The sequence below is a fragment of the Cherax quadricarinatus genome, chromosome 4 (genome assembly GCF_038502225.1).
Source record: "Cherax quadricarinatus isolate ZL_2023a chromosome 4, ASM3850222v1, whole genome shotgun sequence".
NCBI classification, from domain to species: domain Eukaryota; kingdom Metazoa; phylum Arthropoda; class Malacostraca; order Decapoda; family Parastacidae; genus Cherax; species Cherax quadricarinatus.
Window position 1 is genome coordinate 64006551 of NC_091295.1, and position 17986 is coordinate 64024536.

The window sequence follows — 17986 nt, forward strand, 5'->3', positions numbered from 1 at the left end:
TTCTAAACTTAGGAAAAATCCCCTAGAAACCGTTAACAGCAATTTCAATAAAACAATAAAATTTCTACTGAAAGGCAAAGATAAATTAGTCAAACAATTTACTTCCACTAATCCATCTTTACCTTACATGTATGGACTAATAAAAACACACAAACCAGGGAATCCAGTCAGACCAATTATTAGCTCCATTGGGGTCAGTTTCTCATAAATTATCCAAATGGCTTGTTGATATTTTGAGCCCTATTGTTGGCAAAATTTCTAACTTTAATGTTAAAAACAACATAGACTTGGTTGATAAATTAAGCTCCTTGACTGACTTAAATGATTTTAACATGGTTAGTTTTGATGTTACTTCCTTGTTTACGAAAGTTCCTGTTGATGATTTATTAAGTTTCTTATCTGAAGAACTCGTTAACTATGATTTACCACTGCCAGTTCCTACTATCATTAAACTTATTAAACTTTGCATTGTTGATGCTAAATTTGTATTTAATGATAAGTTTTACACTCAGAAGTTTGGTATGGCAATGGGAAATCCTCTTTTACCTGTTGTTAGTAACCTATACATGGAATTTTTTGAAACAAGGTTGCTTAACACAATCCTCCCTAATAGAGCTAAATGGTTCAGATATGTTGATGATATTTTGTGTCTTATGCCCAAAAATGTAGATATACACCATTTCCTTGGAAAATTAAATAGCTTAGCCCATTCTATAAACTTTACTGTTGAGTTTAAAGAAAATAACTCATTGCCTTTTCTAGATGTTTTAATTATTAAGGGTAATAATGAATTCAAATTTAAAATTTACAGAAAACCTACAAATAACTGTTCCTATGTCCACTATTATTCTTCGCATCAAGATAGAGTCAAACTGTCTGTTTTCTCATCAATGTTTTTGAGAGCTTTACGAATTTGTAGTCCTGAGTTCATAGATGAGGAAATATCCAAAATTTATGAAATAGGTAATGATTTAAAATACCCAAGAAATGTAATTGATAAATCTTTTAAAGTTGCTAGAAATACTTTTTACAATCCAAAAAGGGACATCCAGCCTTATTCAACTAAAAATATGTTGGTTCTCCCTTACCATGAAAACTTGGTTATGCCTTCTCTTCTTAAGACTTTTAATATTAAAGTTGTATTCAAAAATCTTGATACAGTAAAAAAACTTTTGATAAAGAATTCCCCCCAAAATACTGATGGATGTGTCTATAAGATTCCTTGTAAAATTTGCGATAAAGTTTATTACGGTCAAACTGGTAAAAATCTCGAACTAAGATTAAAACAACATAAATATAGCATTAGAACTGGACAAGATTCCAATGCTCTATTTGTTCATGTAAGAGATTTTAACCATCCAATTGATTTTAAAAAAGTTGAGAAAGTAGTATCAAGCAAGTCCATGGTCGACAGGAATATAATTGAATCTTGTTTCATGAAAAGCAGTTTTGACAATAATATGAATATTTCCTTTGGTTTATATAAATTAGATCCATTTATAATTAATAGAATTTGGGAAGAATTTAATAATACACTTGACAAATAATAATTTTTAAATTTTCTTGGGTAGAATAGTTTGTTGGTGAGTTGTGCAAAGGACCTGTCCAGTTGGGCCGGCGCGCATCAGGTGTTTAACCTTTGTGGGATCTGATAGTGAGGTGTTGGCCAGACCCCTTTTATAGCTTCCTTGGATGCTTTACTTTCATAGTTCCTTGATAATGTGAGTAGTCACGGAAGCGCTTGGAATTTCTCTATTCTTTCAGAGTGGTTGTTTTGCATATATATATATATATATATATATATATATATATATATATATATATATATATATATATATATATATATATATATATATATATATATATATATACATATATATATATATATATATATATATATATATGTGTGTGTGTGTGTGTGTGTGTGTGTGTGTGTGTGTGTGTGTGTGTGTGTGTGTGTGTGTGTGTGTGTGTGTGTGTGTGAGTGCGTGTGTGTGTGTGTGTGTGTTTGTGTGTGTGTGTGTGTGTTTGTGTGTTTGTGTGTGTGTGTGTGTGTGTGTGTGTGTGTGTGTGTGTGTGTGTGTGTGTGTGTGTGTGTGTCTGTGTCGTGCCGAATAGGTAAAACTGGCGATTTTGGCTTAAGTAGCAATGCTCTTCTTGCCGATTAAGGCAAGTGATAATTTGTGTATACAATAATTCCGCAAAAAAATATTTCAGTGTGCTTGTTTATTATTAAGTCATTGTAAACTTATCTAAAATATATTTAGTTGGATTAAGCTAAATTAAATTGTGTTTGTTATAATAATGTTACGTAAGTTTTCTAAGGTTCTTTTGGAACATAATTATTAATTTTTAAATTAACATAAATAAAAAAATATATTTTTAAACATATAAAAGAAAATTTTAGAAAGGACTTAATTTTAAATAAGTTCTTGCTAATTGACCAGTTTTACCTATTTGGCACGACACATATATATATATATATATATATATATATATATATATATATATATATATATTATATATATATATATATATATATATATATTTATTTTATTTTTTTTATTATCACACTGGCCGATTCCCACCAAGGCAGGGTGGCCCGAAAAAGAAAAACTTTCACCATCATTCACTCCATCACTGTCTTGCCAGAAGGGTGCTTTACACTACAGTTTTTAAACTGCAACATTAACACCCCTCCTTCAGAGTGCAGGCACTGTACTTCCCATCTCCAGGACTCAAGTCCGGCCTGCCGGTTTCCCTGAATCCCTTCATAAATGTTACTTTGCTCACACTCCAACAGCACGTCATGTATTAAAAACCATTTGTCTCCATTCACTCCTATCAAACACGCTCACGCATGCCTGCTGGAAGTCCAAGCCCCTCGCACACAAAACCTCCTTTACCCCCTCCCTCCAACCCTTCCTAGGCCGACCCCTACCCCGCCTTCCTTCCACTACAGACTGATACACTCTTGAAGTCATTCTGTTTCGCTCCATTCTCTCTACATGTCCGAACCACCTCAACAACCCTTCCTCAGCCCTCTGGACAACAGTTTTGGTAATCCCGCACCTCCTCCTAACTTCCAAACTACGAATTCTCTGCATTATATTCACACCACACATTGCCCTCAGACACGACATCTCCACTGCCTCCAGCCTTCTCCTCGCTGCAACATTCATCACCCACGCTTCACACCCATATAAGAGCGTTGGTAAAACTATACTCTCATACATTCCCCTCTTTGCCTCCAAGGACAAAGTTCTTTGTCTCCACAGACTCCTAAGTGCACCACTCACTCTTTTTCCCTCATCAATTCTATGATTCACCTCATCTTTCATAGACCCATCCGCTGACACGTCCACTCCCAAATATCTGAATACGTTCACCTCCTCCATACTCTCTCCCTCCAATCTGATATTCAATCTTTCATCACCTAATCTTTTTGTTATCCTCATAACCTTACTCTTTCCTGTATTCACCTTTAATTTTCTTCTTTTGCACACCCTACCAAATTCATCCACCAATCTCTGCAACTTCTCTTCAGAATCTCCCAAGAGCACAGTGTCATCAGCAAAGAGCAGCTGTGACAACTCCCACTTTGTGTGTGATTCTTTATCTTTTAACTCCACGCCTCTTGCCAAGACCCTCGCATTTACTTCTCTTACAACCCCATCTATAAATATATTAAACAACCACGGTGACATCACACATCCTTGTCTAAGGCCTACTTTTACTGGGAAAAAATTTCCCTCTTTCCTACATACTCTAACTTGAGCCTCACTATCCTCGTAAAAACTCTTCACTGCTTTCAGTAACCTACCTCCTACACCATACACTTGCAACATCTGCCACATTGCCCCCCTATCCACCCTGTCATACGCCTTTTCCAAATCCATAAATGCCACAAAGACCTCTTTAGCCTTATCTAAATACTGTTCACTTATATGTTTCACTGTAAACACCTGGTCCACACACCCCCTACCTTTCCTAAAGCCTCCTTGTTCATCTGCTATCCTATTCTCCGTCTTACTCTTAATTCTTTCAATTATAACTCTACCATACACTTTACCAGGTACACTCAACAGACTTACCCCCCTATAATTTTTGCACTCTCTTTTATCCCCTTTGCCTTTATACAAAGGAACTATGCATGCTCTCTGCCAATCCCTAGGTACCTTACCCTCTTCCATACATTTATTAAATAATTGCACCAACCACTCCAAAACTATATCCCCACCTGCTTTTAACATTTCTATCTTTATCCCATCAATCCCGGCTGCCTTGCCCCCTTTCATTTTACCTACTGCCTCACGAACTTCCCCCACACTCACAACTGGCTCTTCCTCACTCCTACAAGATGTTATTCCTCCTTGCCCTATACACGAAATCACAGCTTCCCTATCTTCATCAACATTTAACAATTCCTCAAAATATTCCCTCCATCTTCCCAATACCTCTAACTCTCCATTTAATAACTCTCCTCTCCTATTTTTAACTGACAAATCCATTTGTTCTCTAGGCTTTCTTAACTTGTTAATCTCACTCCAAAACTTTTTCTTATTTTCAACAAAATTTGTTGATAACATCTCACCCACTCTCTCATTTGCTCTCTTTTTACATGGCTTCACCACTCTCTTAACTTCTCTCTTTTTCTCCATATACTCTTCCCTCCTTGCATCACTTCTACTTTGTAAAAACTTCTCATATGCTAACTTTTTCTCCCTTACTACTCTCTTTACATCATCATTCCACCAATCGCTCCTCTTCCCTCCTGCACCCACTTTCCTGTAACCACAAACTTCTGCTGAACACTCTAACACTACATTTTTAAACCTACCCCATACCTCTTCGACCCCATTGCCTATGCTCTCATTAGCCCATCTATCCTCCAATAGCTGTTTATATCTTACCCTAACTGCCTCCTCTTTTAGTTTATAAACCTTCACCTCTCTCTTCCCTGATGCTTCTATTCTCCTTGTATCCCATCTACCTTTTACTCTCAGTGTAGCTACAACTAGAAAGTGATCTGATATATCTGTGGCCCCTCTATAAACATGTACATCCTGAAGTCTACTCAACAGTCTTTTATCTACCAATACATAATCCAACAAACTACTGTCATTTCGCCCTACATCATATCGTGTATACTTATTTATCCTCTTTTTCTTAAAATATGTATTACCTATAACTAAACCCCTTTCTATACAAAGTTCAATAAAAGGGCTCCCATTATCATTTACACCTGGCACCCCAAACTTACCTACCACACCCTCTCTAAAAGTTTCTCCTACTTTAGCATTCAAGTCCCCTACCACAATTACTCTCTCACTTGGTTCAAAGGCTCCTATACATTCACTTAACATCTCCCAAAATCTCTCTCTCTCCTCTGCATTCCTCTCTTCTCCAGGTGCATACACGCTTATTATGACCCACTTCTCGCATCCAACCTTTACTTTAATCCACATAATTCTTGAATTTACACATTCATATTCTCTTTTCTCCTTCCATAACTGATCATTTAACATTACTGCTACCCCTTCCTTTGCTCTAACTCTCTCAGATACTCCAGATTTAATCCCATTTATTTCCCCCCACTGAAACTCTCCTACCCCCTTCAGCTTTGTTTCGCTTAGGGCCAGGACATCCAACTTCTTTTCATTCATAACATCAGCAATCATCTGTTTCTTGTCATCCGCACTACATCCACGCACATTTAAGCAACCCAGTTTTATAAAGTTTTTCTTCTTCTCTTTTTTAGTAATTGTATACAGGAGAAGGGGTTACTAGCCCATTGCTCCCGGCATTTTAGTCGCCTCATACGACACGCATGGCTTACGGAGGAAAGATTCTTTTCCACTTCCCCATGGACAATAGAAGAAATAAAAAAGAACAAGAGCTATTTAGAAAAAGGAGGAAAACCTAGATGTATGTATATATATATATGCATGTGCGTGTCTGTGAAGTGTGACCAAAGTGTAAGTAGGAGTAGCAAGATATCCCTGTTATCTTAGCGTGTTTATGAGACAGAAAAAGAAAACCAGCAATCCTACCATCATGCAAAACAGTTACAGGTTTTTGTTTCACAGTCATCTGGCAGGACGGTAGTACTTCCCTGGGTGGTTGCTGTCTACCAACCTACTACCTATATATATATATATATATATATATATATATATATATATATATATATATATATATATATATATATATATGTATATATATATATATATATATATATGTGTATATAGATATATGTATATATATATATATACATATATATATATATATATATACATATATATATATATATATATATATATATATATATATATATATATATATATATATATATATATACGATACAACCACTGTGAAAGAATAGAGAAATTCCAAGCGCTTTCGTGACTACTCACATTATCAAGGAACAATGAAAGTAATGCATCAAAGGAAGGCATATAAAGGGTCTAGCCCACACCTCACTATCACATCCCACAACAAAGCAACACCTGACGCGCGACTCATAAGAAAGGGAACATTACAGCAGGCCCGCTGGCCCAACTAGACAGGTCCTTCACAGGTCCTTCACACAACCCACCAACAAGCTTTTCTACCCAAGAATTAAGAATTTTAAAATTTATTATTTGTCCAATGTATTATTAAATTCTTCCCAAAATCTTATTGCATATGTATATATATATATATATATATATATATATATATATATATATATATATATATATATATATATATATATATATATATATATATATATATATATATATATATTTACAGAGAAAGATCGCAGTCAGCAGGATTCGATATTGCTAGTTGGAACGGTCAATATTCCCAAGTAGTGCTCTTATCCACTCAGCCACACAAATGCCACATAAGCTGGGCAGCCTGGTTCATAAGCCACGTTTCCTTCCCAGCCCGGGCATGTCAGTGAGCCTCAAGCATGGATTCAACCTATTTGAATCTCTTCCTGTATGTTCCGACCTCTCAAGCGATTTTTATATCAATGCACCACAGAAACACGCGGGTGTCAGAATATACAGGAGGAGATTGAAATAGGTTGAATCCATGCTTGAGGCTCACTGACGTGCCCGGGCTGGGAAAGAAACGTGGCTTATGAACCAGGCTGCCCATCTTATGTGGCATTTGTGTGGTTGAGTGAATAACAGCGCTACCTGGGAATCTTGACTGTCCCCAGTAGCAGTATCGAGTCCTGCTGACTGCGATCTTTCTCTGTGTATACCCGCTTGTTTCTGAGTGGTGCATCGATATATATATATATATATATATATATATATATATATATATATATATATATATATATATATATATATATATATATATAAACACTGATCTCTGGCCGAAAGAGACTCGAACCTACGAACCTTGGAACAAGGTACGCAGTGCATTACCATTCTTACCACTCTGGCCGAAGGAGACTCGAACCTACGAACCTTGGAACAAGGTATGCAGTGCATTACCATCCTCACCACACTGGACCAATACCTTGGCGCCCAGCTTGCGCTAGACGTTAATCCAAGGCAGCCAGCTTTCAGGGAGAAGTCTTACAGCTTTTCGTCTCATCCCCTACTAGAGATTTTAACAATGCAAGGAATTCGCAAGAGCAGGCGAAATATACACAAACACTGATCTCTGGCCGAAGGAGACTCGAACCTACGAACCTTCGGCCAGAGATCAGTGTTTGTGTATATTTCCTAAGAGGCTGCCCGATTTTTTTTCCATCCTACTGTTCAGTATTAAAATGCATTATAAACTTATGCCTTATTCTGCACTAGCCCTTTCGAGTGTATTGACATACAGAGGGCTGGCGTTATGGAATACAGGAATACCTTTATTGGATCGCACAGTGACCACAACACATCTCGTTAATTAAGTCATTAACGGAGAGAGAGAGAGAGAGAGAGAGAGAGAGAGAGAGAGAGAGAGAGAGAGAGAGAGAGAGAGAGAGAGAGAGAGAGAGAGAGAGAGAGAGAGAGAGAGAGAGAGAGAGAGAGAGAGAGAGAGAGAGAGAGAGAGAGAGAGAGAGAGAGAGCGCTGGACTGGTGAAGACTAAACAACTCAGCTGGAGATTTACCTCTTAACTCTCCCTCGAAGGAAGAATGATATATTTTAATTTTGCACTCTAACGTAACCTGAACTAGCTTAATTTTCGTCGCCCATCTAGAAATTTGCATAGCCTCCTTGTACCGGTTTTCCTTGGTGAAAATGGGAAACGTGAATCTTCAGGTGACCCGACATTTAAGGGAATGATTTTACAGGACACTGACAGAACCTCCTGGCAAGCATCCAAGATGCGGTGTTTAGCAATATTAAAAATGATACGAGGCAAGAGCGTATCCACAGAATTTAACGAACATGTTTGCCTCAGAATGTAACTTCAGAACTAACGCTGTTCACAACTGGGCGAACAGGTTTACCCCAGCGTGTAACTTCAGAACACCGTTCAAATCATCTAAACCATGTAATAAATATCCAGGAACCGCAGTTTCCTAGATTCACGGGTTCCAGATTCTGGAAGCGAACAATGTGCTTCGTCATTGACTTTGATAACAAGTTCAATACTCCCTCTCTCATTGTCTCTGTCTCTGTCTCTCTGTCTCTCTGTCTCTCTGTCTCTCTGTTTCTCTGTCTCTCTCTCTCTCTCTCTCTCTCTCTCTCTCTCTCTCTCTCTCTCTCATTGTTTCCTTCTAATTCTCTTATTTTCTTTTTATATTTCCCCCAGATTTTCTTTTATACTCCATTTGATTTCAGTCTCCTTATTCGTTTATATTCTCTTAATGTTTTATCTTTTGTACGCATTCCTCATCTCATCTATTCACTCTTAATGTCGTTTTTTATCATTTAATACCCAGCTATTCAGTCTGTCGCTCTGGAGTGATGTCAGAGAAGAGGAGCAACGTTCATCACCAGTGTTTGGGGAACACAAGCTCGTGCCGCATAAACCGAATCAGTGAGTTTTCTGCCGAATAAGCAGAATGAAAATTTGTTTTTGCCATAAATCTGCAGAAATCATTCAGAACATAACGAAGAAATATATAGTATATCATTATTTGAAATGATATTACAAAAAAATTAAAATGGCTTATGATGCATATAATTGAATTTAACTTAAAAAAATACGTTAAGTTAGATTAAGTTACTGAAGATAGGTTTGGTCCGAAAATAAAAATAATTGCTTTAACGGCAATGAAAGTTAATTCTTTCAATCTGTAACTTTTTTAAATAGTTCCGTTTTTAAAAGAGTTCGGCGTCATGCGTTTTAGCCCATCATGAGGCAGGCCAAAGCAGCATGGGTTCGAGTCCTTGGCTAGTGCAGTGTTGTTACTGATCAATACTACTCGTTCGTGGTCACAATAATATGAAATACTGCTCGTTGAGCTAGTTCACCAAACAGGGACTAGAATGAAATTAGCCTAGAGCCATCCACACCATCGTGAGTCCTTGGGTAGGGAGTACAACATCCAGTTCCGCTGGATGCCCTACTTTTAAGGATCGTGTGGTCCAGTGGATTAGGGCGTCATGCGTTTTCGCCCACCAAGAGGCAGGCCAAAGTAACATGGGTTCGAGTCCTCGGCTAGTGCAGTGTTGTTATTGATATATATATATATATATATATATATATATATATATATATATATATATATATATATATATATATATATATATATATATGCAAGGAATTCGAAAGAGCAGGCGAAATATACACAAACACTGATCTCTGGCTGAAGGACACTCGAACCTACGAACCTTGGAACAAGGTACGCAGTGCTATACCATTCTCACCACACTGGACCAATACCTTGGCGCCCAGCTTGCGCTAGACTTTGATCCAAGGCAGCCAGCTTTTAAAGAGAAGGCCTACAGCTTTTCATCTCATTCCCTTCATGCATCAGCCTTACCAGAGATTTTAACAATGAAAGGAATTCGCAAGAGCAGGCGAAATATACACAAACATTGATCTCAGGCTGAAGGAGACTCGAATCTACGAACCTTGGAACAAGGTACGCAGTGCTATACCATTCTCACCACACTGGACCAATACCTTGGCGCCCAGCTTGCGCTAGACTTTGATCCAAGGCAGCCAGCTTTTAAAGAGAAGGCCTACAGCTTTTCATCTCATTCCCTTCATGCATCAGCCTTACCAGAGATTTTAACAATGAAAGGAATTCGCAAGAGCAGGCGAAATATACACAAACATTGATCTCAGGCTGAAGGAGACTCGAATCTACGAACCTTGGAACAAGGTACGCAGTGCTATACCATTCTCACCACACTGGACCAATACCTTGGCGTCCAGCTTGCGCTAGACTTTGATCCAAGGCAGCCAGCTTTCAGGGAAAAGGCTTACAGCTTTTCATCTCATCCCCTGCTGCCTTGGATCAAAGTCTAGCGCAAGCTGGATGCCAAGGTATTGAGAATGGTATAGCACTGCGTACCTTGTTCCAAGGTTCGTAGGTTCGAGTCTCCTTCAGCTGCATTTTGGGCACACGCCCCAGCTCTGAGGAGCTGGATGAGATTTTCGCCTTATAATCGGTGATACACACGTAACAACATGTACCGTATGTGCCACCTTTATATCAACAATGTATCTCTTAAATCTTCTGTACCATATTATGTAATAAAATATTCCTATTGGTAAAAAAAAATAGTTTAAAAGACGGGGTGGTAGGGGAAGTGGAATATTCAAATGGCTTCAGGAAGAAATCCAAATATTCTTCCTTGAAGCCTTTTTATCCACTTCTCCGAGGCTATGGGTCCCACAATTTACACCAGAGGTGGACCCCATCCTATATATATATATATATATATATATATATATATATATATATATATATATATATATATATATATATATATATATATATATATTGTAACTAATCCCAAATCAAGCGGTCACCAATACACAGCACCCACAGTGAGGAAGGGCGTATTGAAGTTGCTCTAAGTTTTTCATATTTCAAATTCTTCATCAAGGGCTTTGATTGCTTTTCTGGATGTATTCCTGAGTCTTCACTAAGATTTCTATTTCTTTCCACGCTTTGCTCCTGAGGAAGTTTTTGTAGCGTGTACAGCTTAGAGCAACGTCATTCTCCTTTCCTTGAAGTTACAGTAGCCTGGAGTTTACCTGGAGAGAGTTTCGGGGGTCAACGCCCCCGCGGCCCGGTCTGTGACCAGGCCTCCTGGTGGATCAGCGCCTGATCAACCAGGCTGTTGCTGCTGGCTGCACGCAAACCAACGTACGAGCCACAGCCCGGCTGATCAGGAACTGACTTTAGGTGCTTGTCCAGTGCCAGCTTGAAGACTGCCAGGGGTCTGTTGGTAATCCCCCTTATGTGTGCTGGGAGGCAGTTGAACAGTCTCGGGCCCCTGACACTTATTGTATGGTCTCTTAACGTGCTAGTGACACCCCTGCTTTTCATTGGGAGGATGGTGCATCGTCTGCCAAGTCTTTTGCTTTCGTAGTGAGTGATTTTCGTGTGCAAGTTCGGTACTAGTCCCTCTAGGATTTTCCAGGTGTATATAATCATGTATTTCTCCCTCCTGCGTTCCAGGGAATACAGGTTTAGAAACCTCAAGCGCTCCCAGTAATTGAGGTGTTTTATCTCCGTTATGCGCGCCGTGAAAGTTCTCTGTACATTTTCTAGGTCGGCAATTTCACCTGCCTTGAAAGGTGCTGTTAGAGTGCAGCAATGTTCCAGCCAGTAGGTGGAAGTTGGAGACAGTGGAGACGTGTTGTGTGAGCGTTAATGTGTGGTGTGAATATTATGCAAGGAATCTGCACTTTGGAGAATTTTGGAGCTATAGTGTTACCAAAAGTGTAACACTATAGATGGGGCAGCATATGATCACTAGGTGGCCTATAAATCTGGGGGAAGAGGAACGAAGGGGTGAGGGTCATTCTTGGAAAAACTGAAGAAAGGGGGTAAAGGAGGTTTTGTGTGTGAAGGGCTTGGACATCGAACAGGCTTGTGTAGACATGTTGGATAGGAGTTAGTGGAATCAAGTGGTTTTTATAATTTGACGTGCTGGTGGAGTGTGAGCAAGATAACATTTATAAAGAGATTCAGGGAAACTATGTAACCGGATTTATGTCCTGGAGGTCGAAAGCATAATGCCTTCACTTTGATGGATGTGTGGAAGTTTTGCAGTCTGGAGGACTTAGACTTTATTAGATAAAATTATTCAATCAAATTAAATCCTTGAAACGAAACTGAATACTTACGCGGCCCACGAAGTTCTTGAGGGCATGTTTCTGCGGGACGGTGATGTATCCCCAGTTGGTGTTGCCTCGGAGGTAGTTGAGACCCACCAAACCCGGCACGTAGGTCTCCGGGGGTGGGGTCCCTCCTGCCTCCAGCAGAAGTACCCTCCATCCAGCCACCTCCGACAACCTAGAGGCTACCACGCTTCCTGCACTTCCAGCGCCAACTGACACCAGATGAAGCAGAAAGTAAAATTTATTCAGGTTAAGAATAAGCTGCTCTAAATTAAGTGATATATTTTTATATTTTATTATTAAATAAATTCGTTTATTTTATGTAGCTTTCAAAAGGCAACGTTTTTCATTTATTGAAAGTAAAATTGTAGAGATTTATCCAGTATATTAGCAAATGCATCAAAAGTATCCCAATTATGTTTTCGAAATATTCCCTATCATATGTCTGAAATATCTTTACGTATAATGGAAACTTATTGTAGTTGAGTTTTAGTTTTCTGAAAATCGATATATCCCTCTTCAAACTTCATGGTCACGAGAAACTTACTCCACACACATTCTTCTCCCCCATCTTAAAACATGATCTGTCACGGAGATAACAGCCAAGACATGCCGCCATGCTAAGAGATCAAAAATGAGCTTACCTAGGAATCAAATTTTCCATATACATTTTTGTATCACTGCTTCCCTAAAAATAACTGAAAAGTGCCCGTCTTTTAAATTAAAATATTAACTATACGAAGATACTTTTGGTAGCAAGATGTGACTTAGAAAATACTGGCTTAACTGCAGAGCAGCGAAGGCACTTTAAGTTTCCTGAACATGTAGAGAACAAGGTAAAGGAATGCGCTTCTGAACTTCTTTACTCACCCACGATGAAATCATAGTAATGATTGAAGGCCTCGGGTCTACTGTACTGGAAGTCTGCCTGGCGGAACTCTCTCATGATGGACACCAGGACAAGACGTAACAGCGGTAACAACATTGTTATCACCAGTGTTGTAGGCAGGAAACTGAACATGTTGAACGTCATCTTGCCTGAGGATATTTTCTCAGTATGGTCCTCAGTCTAAAATATAAGTATAAAATAATAATTTCTTCCTCAGTTTAGAAAAATTCTCATCTGCAAGATCCTTAGACTTATGGGAGAGCATAACGTGTCCTTCACTAGTCGTACTAACAAGACTAAGACACTTCTTTAACATTCACTGTAAGGAGTCTCTGGACGTATCTGTTACTGTCTTAATGAAGAGATCAAAATTCTGATCTCTCAAGGACGTAACTTTATGACGAAAGATTCTTTAGATTTTTTTTTATACACTGAAGTGATTTAAACATAACTTTAAAAATTCTCCGAAAATTTCGCCATAAGCAAGCATTAATGCAAGTGAACGCTTGGTCAGATTTAAGCAAAGTATTCACTATAAAATTCTTGAGTAAGCATTTGTTGGAGCATTTTTTACTAAACATTCTTTATAGCCTATTAAAGGAATATTATCGTTTTTTCCACTAAATCTTGTACAAAGGTTTTTTTTGTGTATCTCTCAAAAATGTAGTGACGACGACACCTAGACTCAGGTATGTCTTCGCAAGGGCAAGTGTGTATCACCTCTCACGTCCTCTGAAACAATGCACACAATGAAAAGATCAAACAAAATTAAATAACTATGTTAGGTATGGTTTCAGTCAAATATCAAATATTGTGGAAAATAATTTCCCAAAACTATACTGTATATTTTTTATAATGTAAATATACATTACTATTGCTCTAAAGTGTATTTTAAAGAAGAGAACCGACAGGGAAGCTCTTCGCAGGTGCTGACGAGCATGGGGGAGACGCCATTGTTTTGAATGTGGTACAGGCACGTTAGTGAAAATCGGAAGAATTTTCGTTGCTCTAGGGGTTATATTGGGCTTAAAACCTCTCAATTAGGAGCCGAACTTGTTGGATTTGCAGTCCTGCATAACGTGAACATTAGGCGAGTGGATAGGATGGTCCAGGAACCCCAGCTAAGTCATGTCTATTTATGTTGGAATTCTGGCCAATATTTTCTTCATAAATTTAGGCAGGGGGGGTTGGTATGACACACCATAATCTCCAGACTAATTGGTGAGTCTTATTATTATAAATTCTCCTTCAGTGTATATGTATTCACATTTTAAATTTAATATACAGTCCACATATTTATATTAATGTTTTTACCAGAATTCCTGGTGATGTATATTTCATTTGAAATTAATATAGGTCCAGAGTGACTTGTGGAGAGATAGATTATAGTAGGTATCGAAGGAGGACATTTTTTGCGACCTAAGTGTCCTAAAATTCCTACTTGTCTCTGTAACCTTGATAAAGAATAATTATCTTTGTTACCATTTACTGGTATGTATCTTATGAGTTACATCCAGGTAAATTTAATTTTCCACAATAGTTGCCCATTGGTCCTTGATCGAACTGGATGTAATTAGTGAAGTCATTAATTAGTGAATTAATTACTTAATAATTATATGTGAAATGACATTAGGAGGTGCATATTAGGTCCACAAATTTACTGAATGTGTATTGGATTATAATTATTACAATACTATATTTGCTAAGCCAAAGTCTGGCTAGGATTTATATAAGTGTGTATAATATTAATTTTGCTAAGCCAAACCTAGCAAGGATTTATATTAGTGTATTTGTACAATATAAATTTTGCTATGCCAAAGTCTGGTTAGAATTTATATTAGTGTATTTGTATAATATCAATTTTGCTAAGCCAAGTCTGGCAAGGATAAGTCAAGTCTGGCTAAGGTTTATATTAATGTGTATTTAAAATTTATATTACAATTTCCTTACATGAGTAATTGCTAAGCTCAAGTGTAGCTAAGATTATTAATGTATATTTAAATTTTATATTATAATTTCCTTACATGTATTTGCTAAGGTCAAGTGTAGGTAAGATTATTAATGTATATTTAAAGTTTATATTATAATTTCCTTACATGTAATTGCTAAGCTCAAGTAGCTAGGATTTATTCATGGTAAGTAGTAATATTTACCTTTATAAAGTGCATAATTAAGTACATAATCAGTGTTATTAATTAAGTTGAATTTAATACATTGCATCATGGGTGAAAATGAGGAAATTAATGTAGATGACAAACACATGGAATTTAGAGCAAAAAAAAAAAATCATCATTGCAGGCTAGAAAGGGTCATGTAACAAAGGCATACAATAAATGTTTGGAATTAATGAATCAAGAAACTGTGAATACTGATGATTTAAAATTGTATTTAGATGCTTTAGGGAATAGATATGATTCATACAAATTATATTATAAAAAATATGAAGGAGATTTGTTAGTAAACTGTGTAGATGAGACAGAAATAAATCTTATGATTAACCAGTATTATGAATTAGAAGAAAAGATTCTTTCTTGTAAAAGTCAGGCTTTGAATAAATTAAAAGGTGTAAACCAGGCAGTTAATCAATCTATTCCAACAAATAAGATGTCTTTGCCAAAACTCCCAGAATTATGTTTACCTGTATTTAATCCTGGAGAAAATTGGGAGGAGTTTTGGTCTATTTTTAAAGGAGCTGTGCATGATAGGAGTGACCTAGCCAGTGTAACTAAATTATTATACCTCAAAGGACAGATAAGAGGAGATGCTCACATACTCATACAAGCCTTTCCCAATGTAGATGATTCTTCCAAAGAAGCAGTTGACTTGTTGAAGGTCACTTATGGTAATATAGAACAAAGTAGGTTGGATCTAGTGAATATCATTGTTAATTTAAAAACTCCAGATCACACTTACAAAGGTTTACAGCAGTTTAGAGTTAAACTGGAGAGCACTCTCAAAACTTTAAGTAATAAATATAATCTGAAGGAATCAGACTGGTTATTGAGTACCATTGTACAGAATAAATTAAGCTGCAAAATGCTTGAATAGATCTCAAACAAGTATCACAAAGGTTATTTTGGTCTGGAGGAAATAAGACTAGGTCTGCAAAAATTAATTGTTCAGTTGCAAACCAGCCAATCAACTCATTTTAAAGATGCAACACATAATAACTCTGAGGTATCTGTCAAGTTTCACAAGAGGAAAAATTATCCCAGTGTTAATAATCAAAATTCATTTCCTAAAAAGAGTTGCATAGGTACATATCAAGTAGCAGGAATCAGAAATAATGATTCTCCACAAGGTAAGAAGAATAAGTACCCTCCTAAGAGTAGCCCAGTTAATAAGAAACCAGTCAAAGAAAAGAGAGATTGTCTCTTCTGCAAGGGTACTCATTTTTCTAAGAATTGCAATGCATACAATTCATGGAATGATAAAGTTGAAAGATTGGAGGAACTTGACAGATGTATCAGATGTCTAGGTAATCACAATGTAAAGGATTGTCATGCCAAATTAAACAACTGTTATCAATGTCACAAAGGAAGACACCATATAGTCATGTGTAAGGGTCTATATGATAATGTTGATAATAATGATAATGTTGACAATCCTGACACAACAGTGGCTAATGTAAAAATTGCTGCTAATGTTAATAATGATGGTTTTGCTGAAGTAGCCTTAACTGTGTTACAGGTAAAAATTGATGATAAAAGGCATAAATAAAAAAAATGTAACTGCATTGTTAGACCAGGGATCACAGCGTACTTTCATAAAACGTAAATGTCTTTATGGGATGAAAGTACAGATGGGAGATCCTACAACTCTAAAATTATCTGGTTTTCTCTCAGATAAAAGGGCTCAATTGTATGACACTGTTTATGTAACTGTCAGGTTGGGCAATGAGAAAAAACGTGTTAATGCAGTAATTGTAGATAGACTCCCAGAGAAAATATCTACAGTAGGGCTTAGTAAAGCTACAGAAAGACTTTCACATAATGTAAATTTAGCACCTTCTGGTGTAAATGATGATTCTGTAGGCCCAATAAATATTTTGATAGGTAGTGACTATTATGCCTCCTTTGTAAAGGGTATGGTAAAGAAATGTGGTGTCACCCTTTTAAAGACTGCAGGAGGCCATGTAATGTATGGTAGGATTCCTCGTAATAATAATGCATGACTAGAGGAAACTATAAATACTATCACTGTGTGTCTTACTCATGAAATCGTGCCCCAATATAATTCTTCCATAGAGGATGGTGTTGAGCCAGTGCATAAATTGTGGGAATTAGACAGCACTGGAATAAATGTAAATGAAGAAAGTCCAGACGATTCTTTTACTCAGGAACAGTACCTGAGAGATGTAAAATTTGAATCTGGACAATACTGGGTACGACTTCCGTGGAGACTGAACCATCCAGAATTGCCCACTAATTACAGAATGGCATATGGACAATTAAAGGCTCAGCTCCGCGAACTGAGTAAGACACCAGAATTGTTGACTGCCTATAATGATATAATTACTGAACAATTAATTAATAAATTTATAGAAGAGGTACCTCCTGAGCAAGCCAAAATTTATGGTCACTATTTGCCACATCACGGAGTGAAGAAGGATTCTAAGACCACTCCTCTGAGGATTGTGTTTAATTGTAGTGCCAGGAGTAACAAAAATGTACCTAGTTTAAATGACTGTTTGATGACAGGTCCGTCGTTGACGGAAAAATTAGGAGATATCTTATTAAATTTCAGGGTGAAGAATTATGCCTTTACGGCTGACATAAGTAAAGCTTTCCTAAGAGTGGGTTTACAAGAGGCTGACCGGGATTGTACCCGCTTCTTATGGCCTG

At 37.3% G+C, this 17986-nt stretch overlaps 1 protein-coding gene across 1 annotated transcript in view; it reads right to left on the reverse strand.

The window, feature by feature from the left end:
• LOC128684336 (glucose dehydrogenase [FAD, quinone]-like) overlaps positions 1–13301 on the reverse strand; it is a 206842-nt gene extending 193541 nt beyond the window's left edge. The window contains exons 1-2 of the mRNA XM_070098289.1: positions 13124–13301; positions 12260–12465 (exon numbers count right to left, since the gene is read on the reverse strand). Of these exons, the coding sequence (XP_069954390.1) occupies positions 12260–12465; positions 13124–13286 (369 nt within the window). The 5' untranslated portion in view covers positions 13287–13301. The remainder of the gene's footprint in view (positions 1–12259; positions 12466–13123) is intronic.
• Between the last annotated feature and the right edge of the window lie 4685 nt (positions 13302–17986).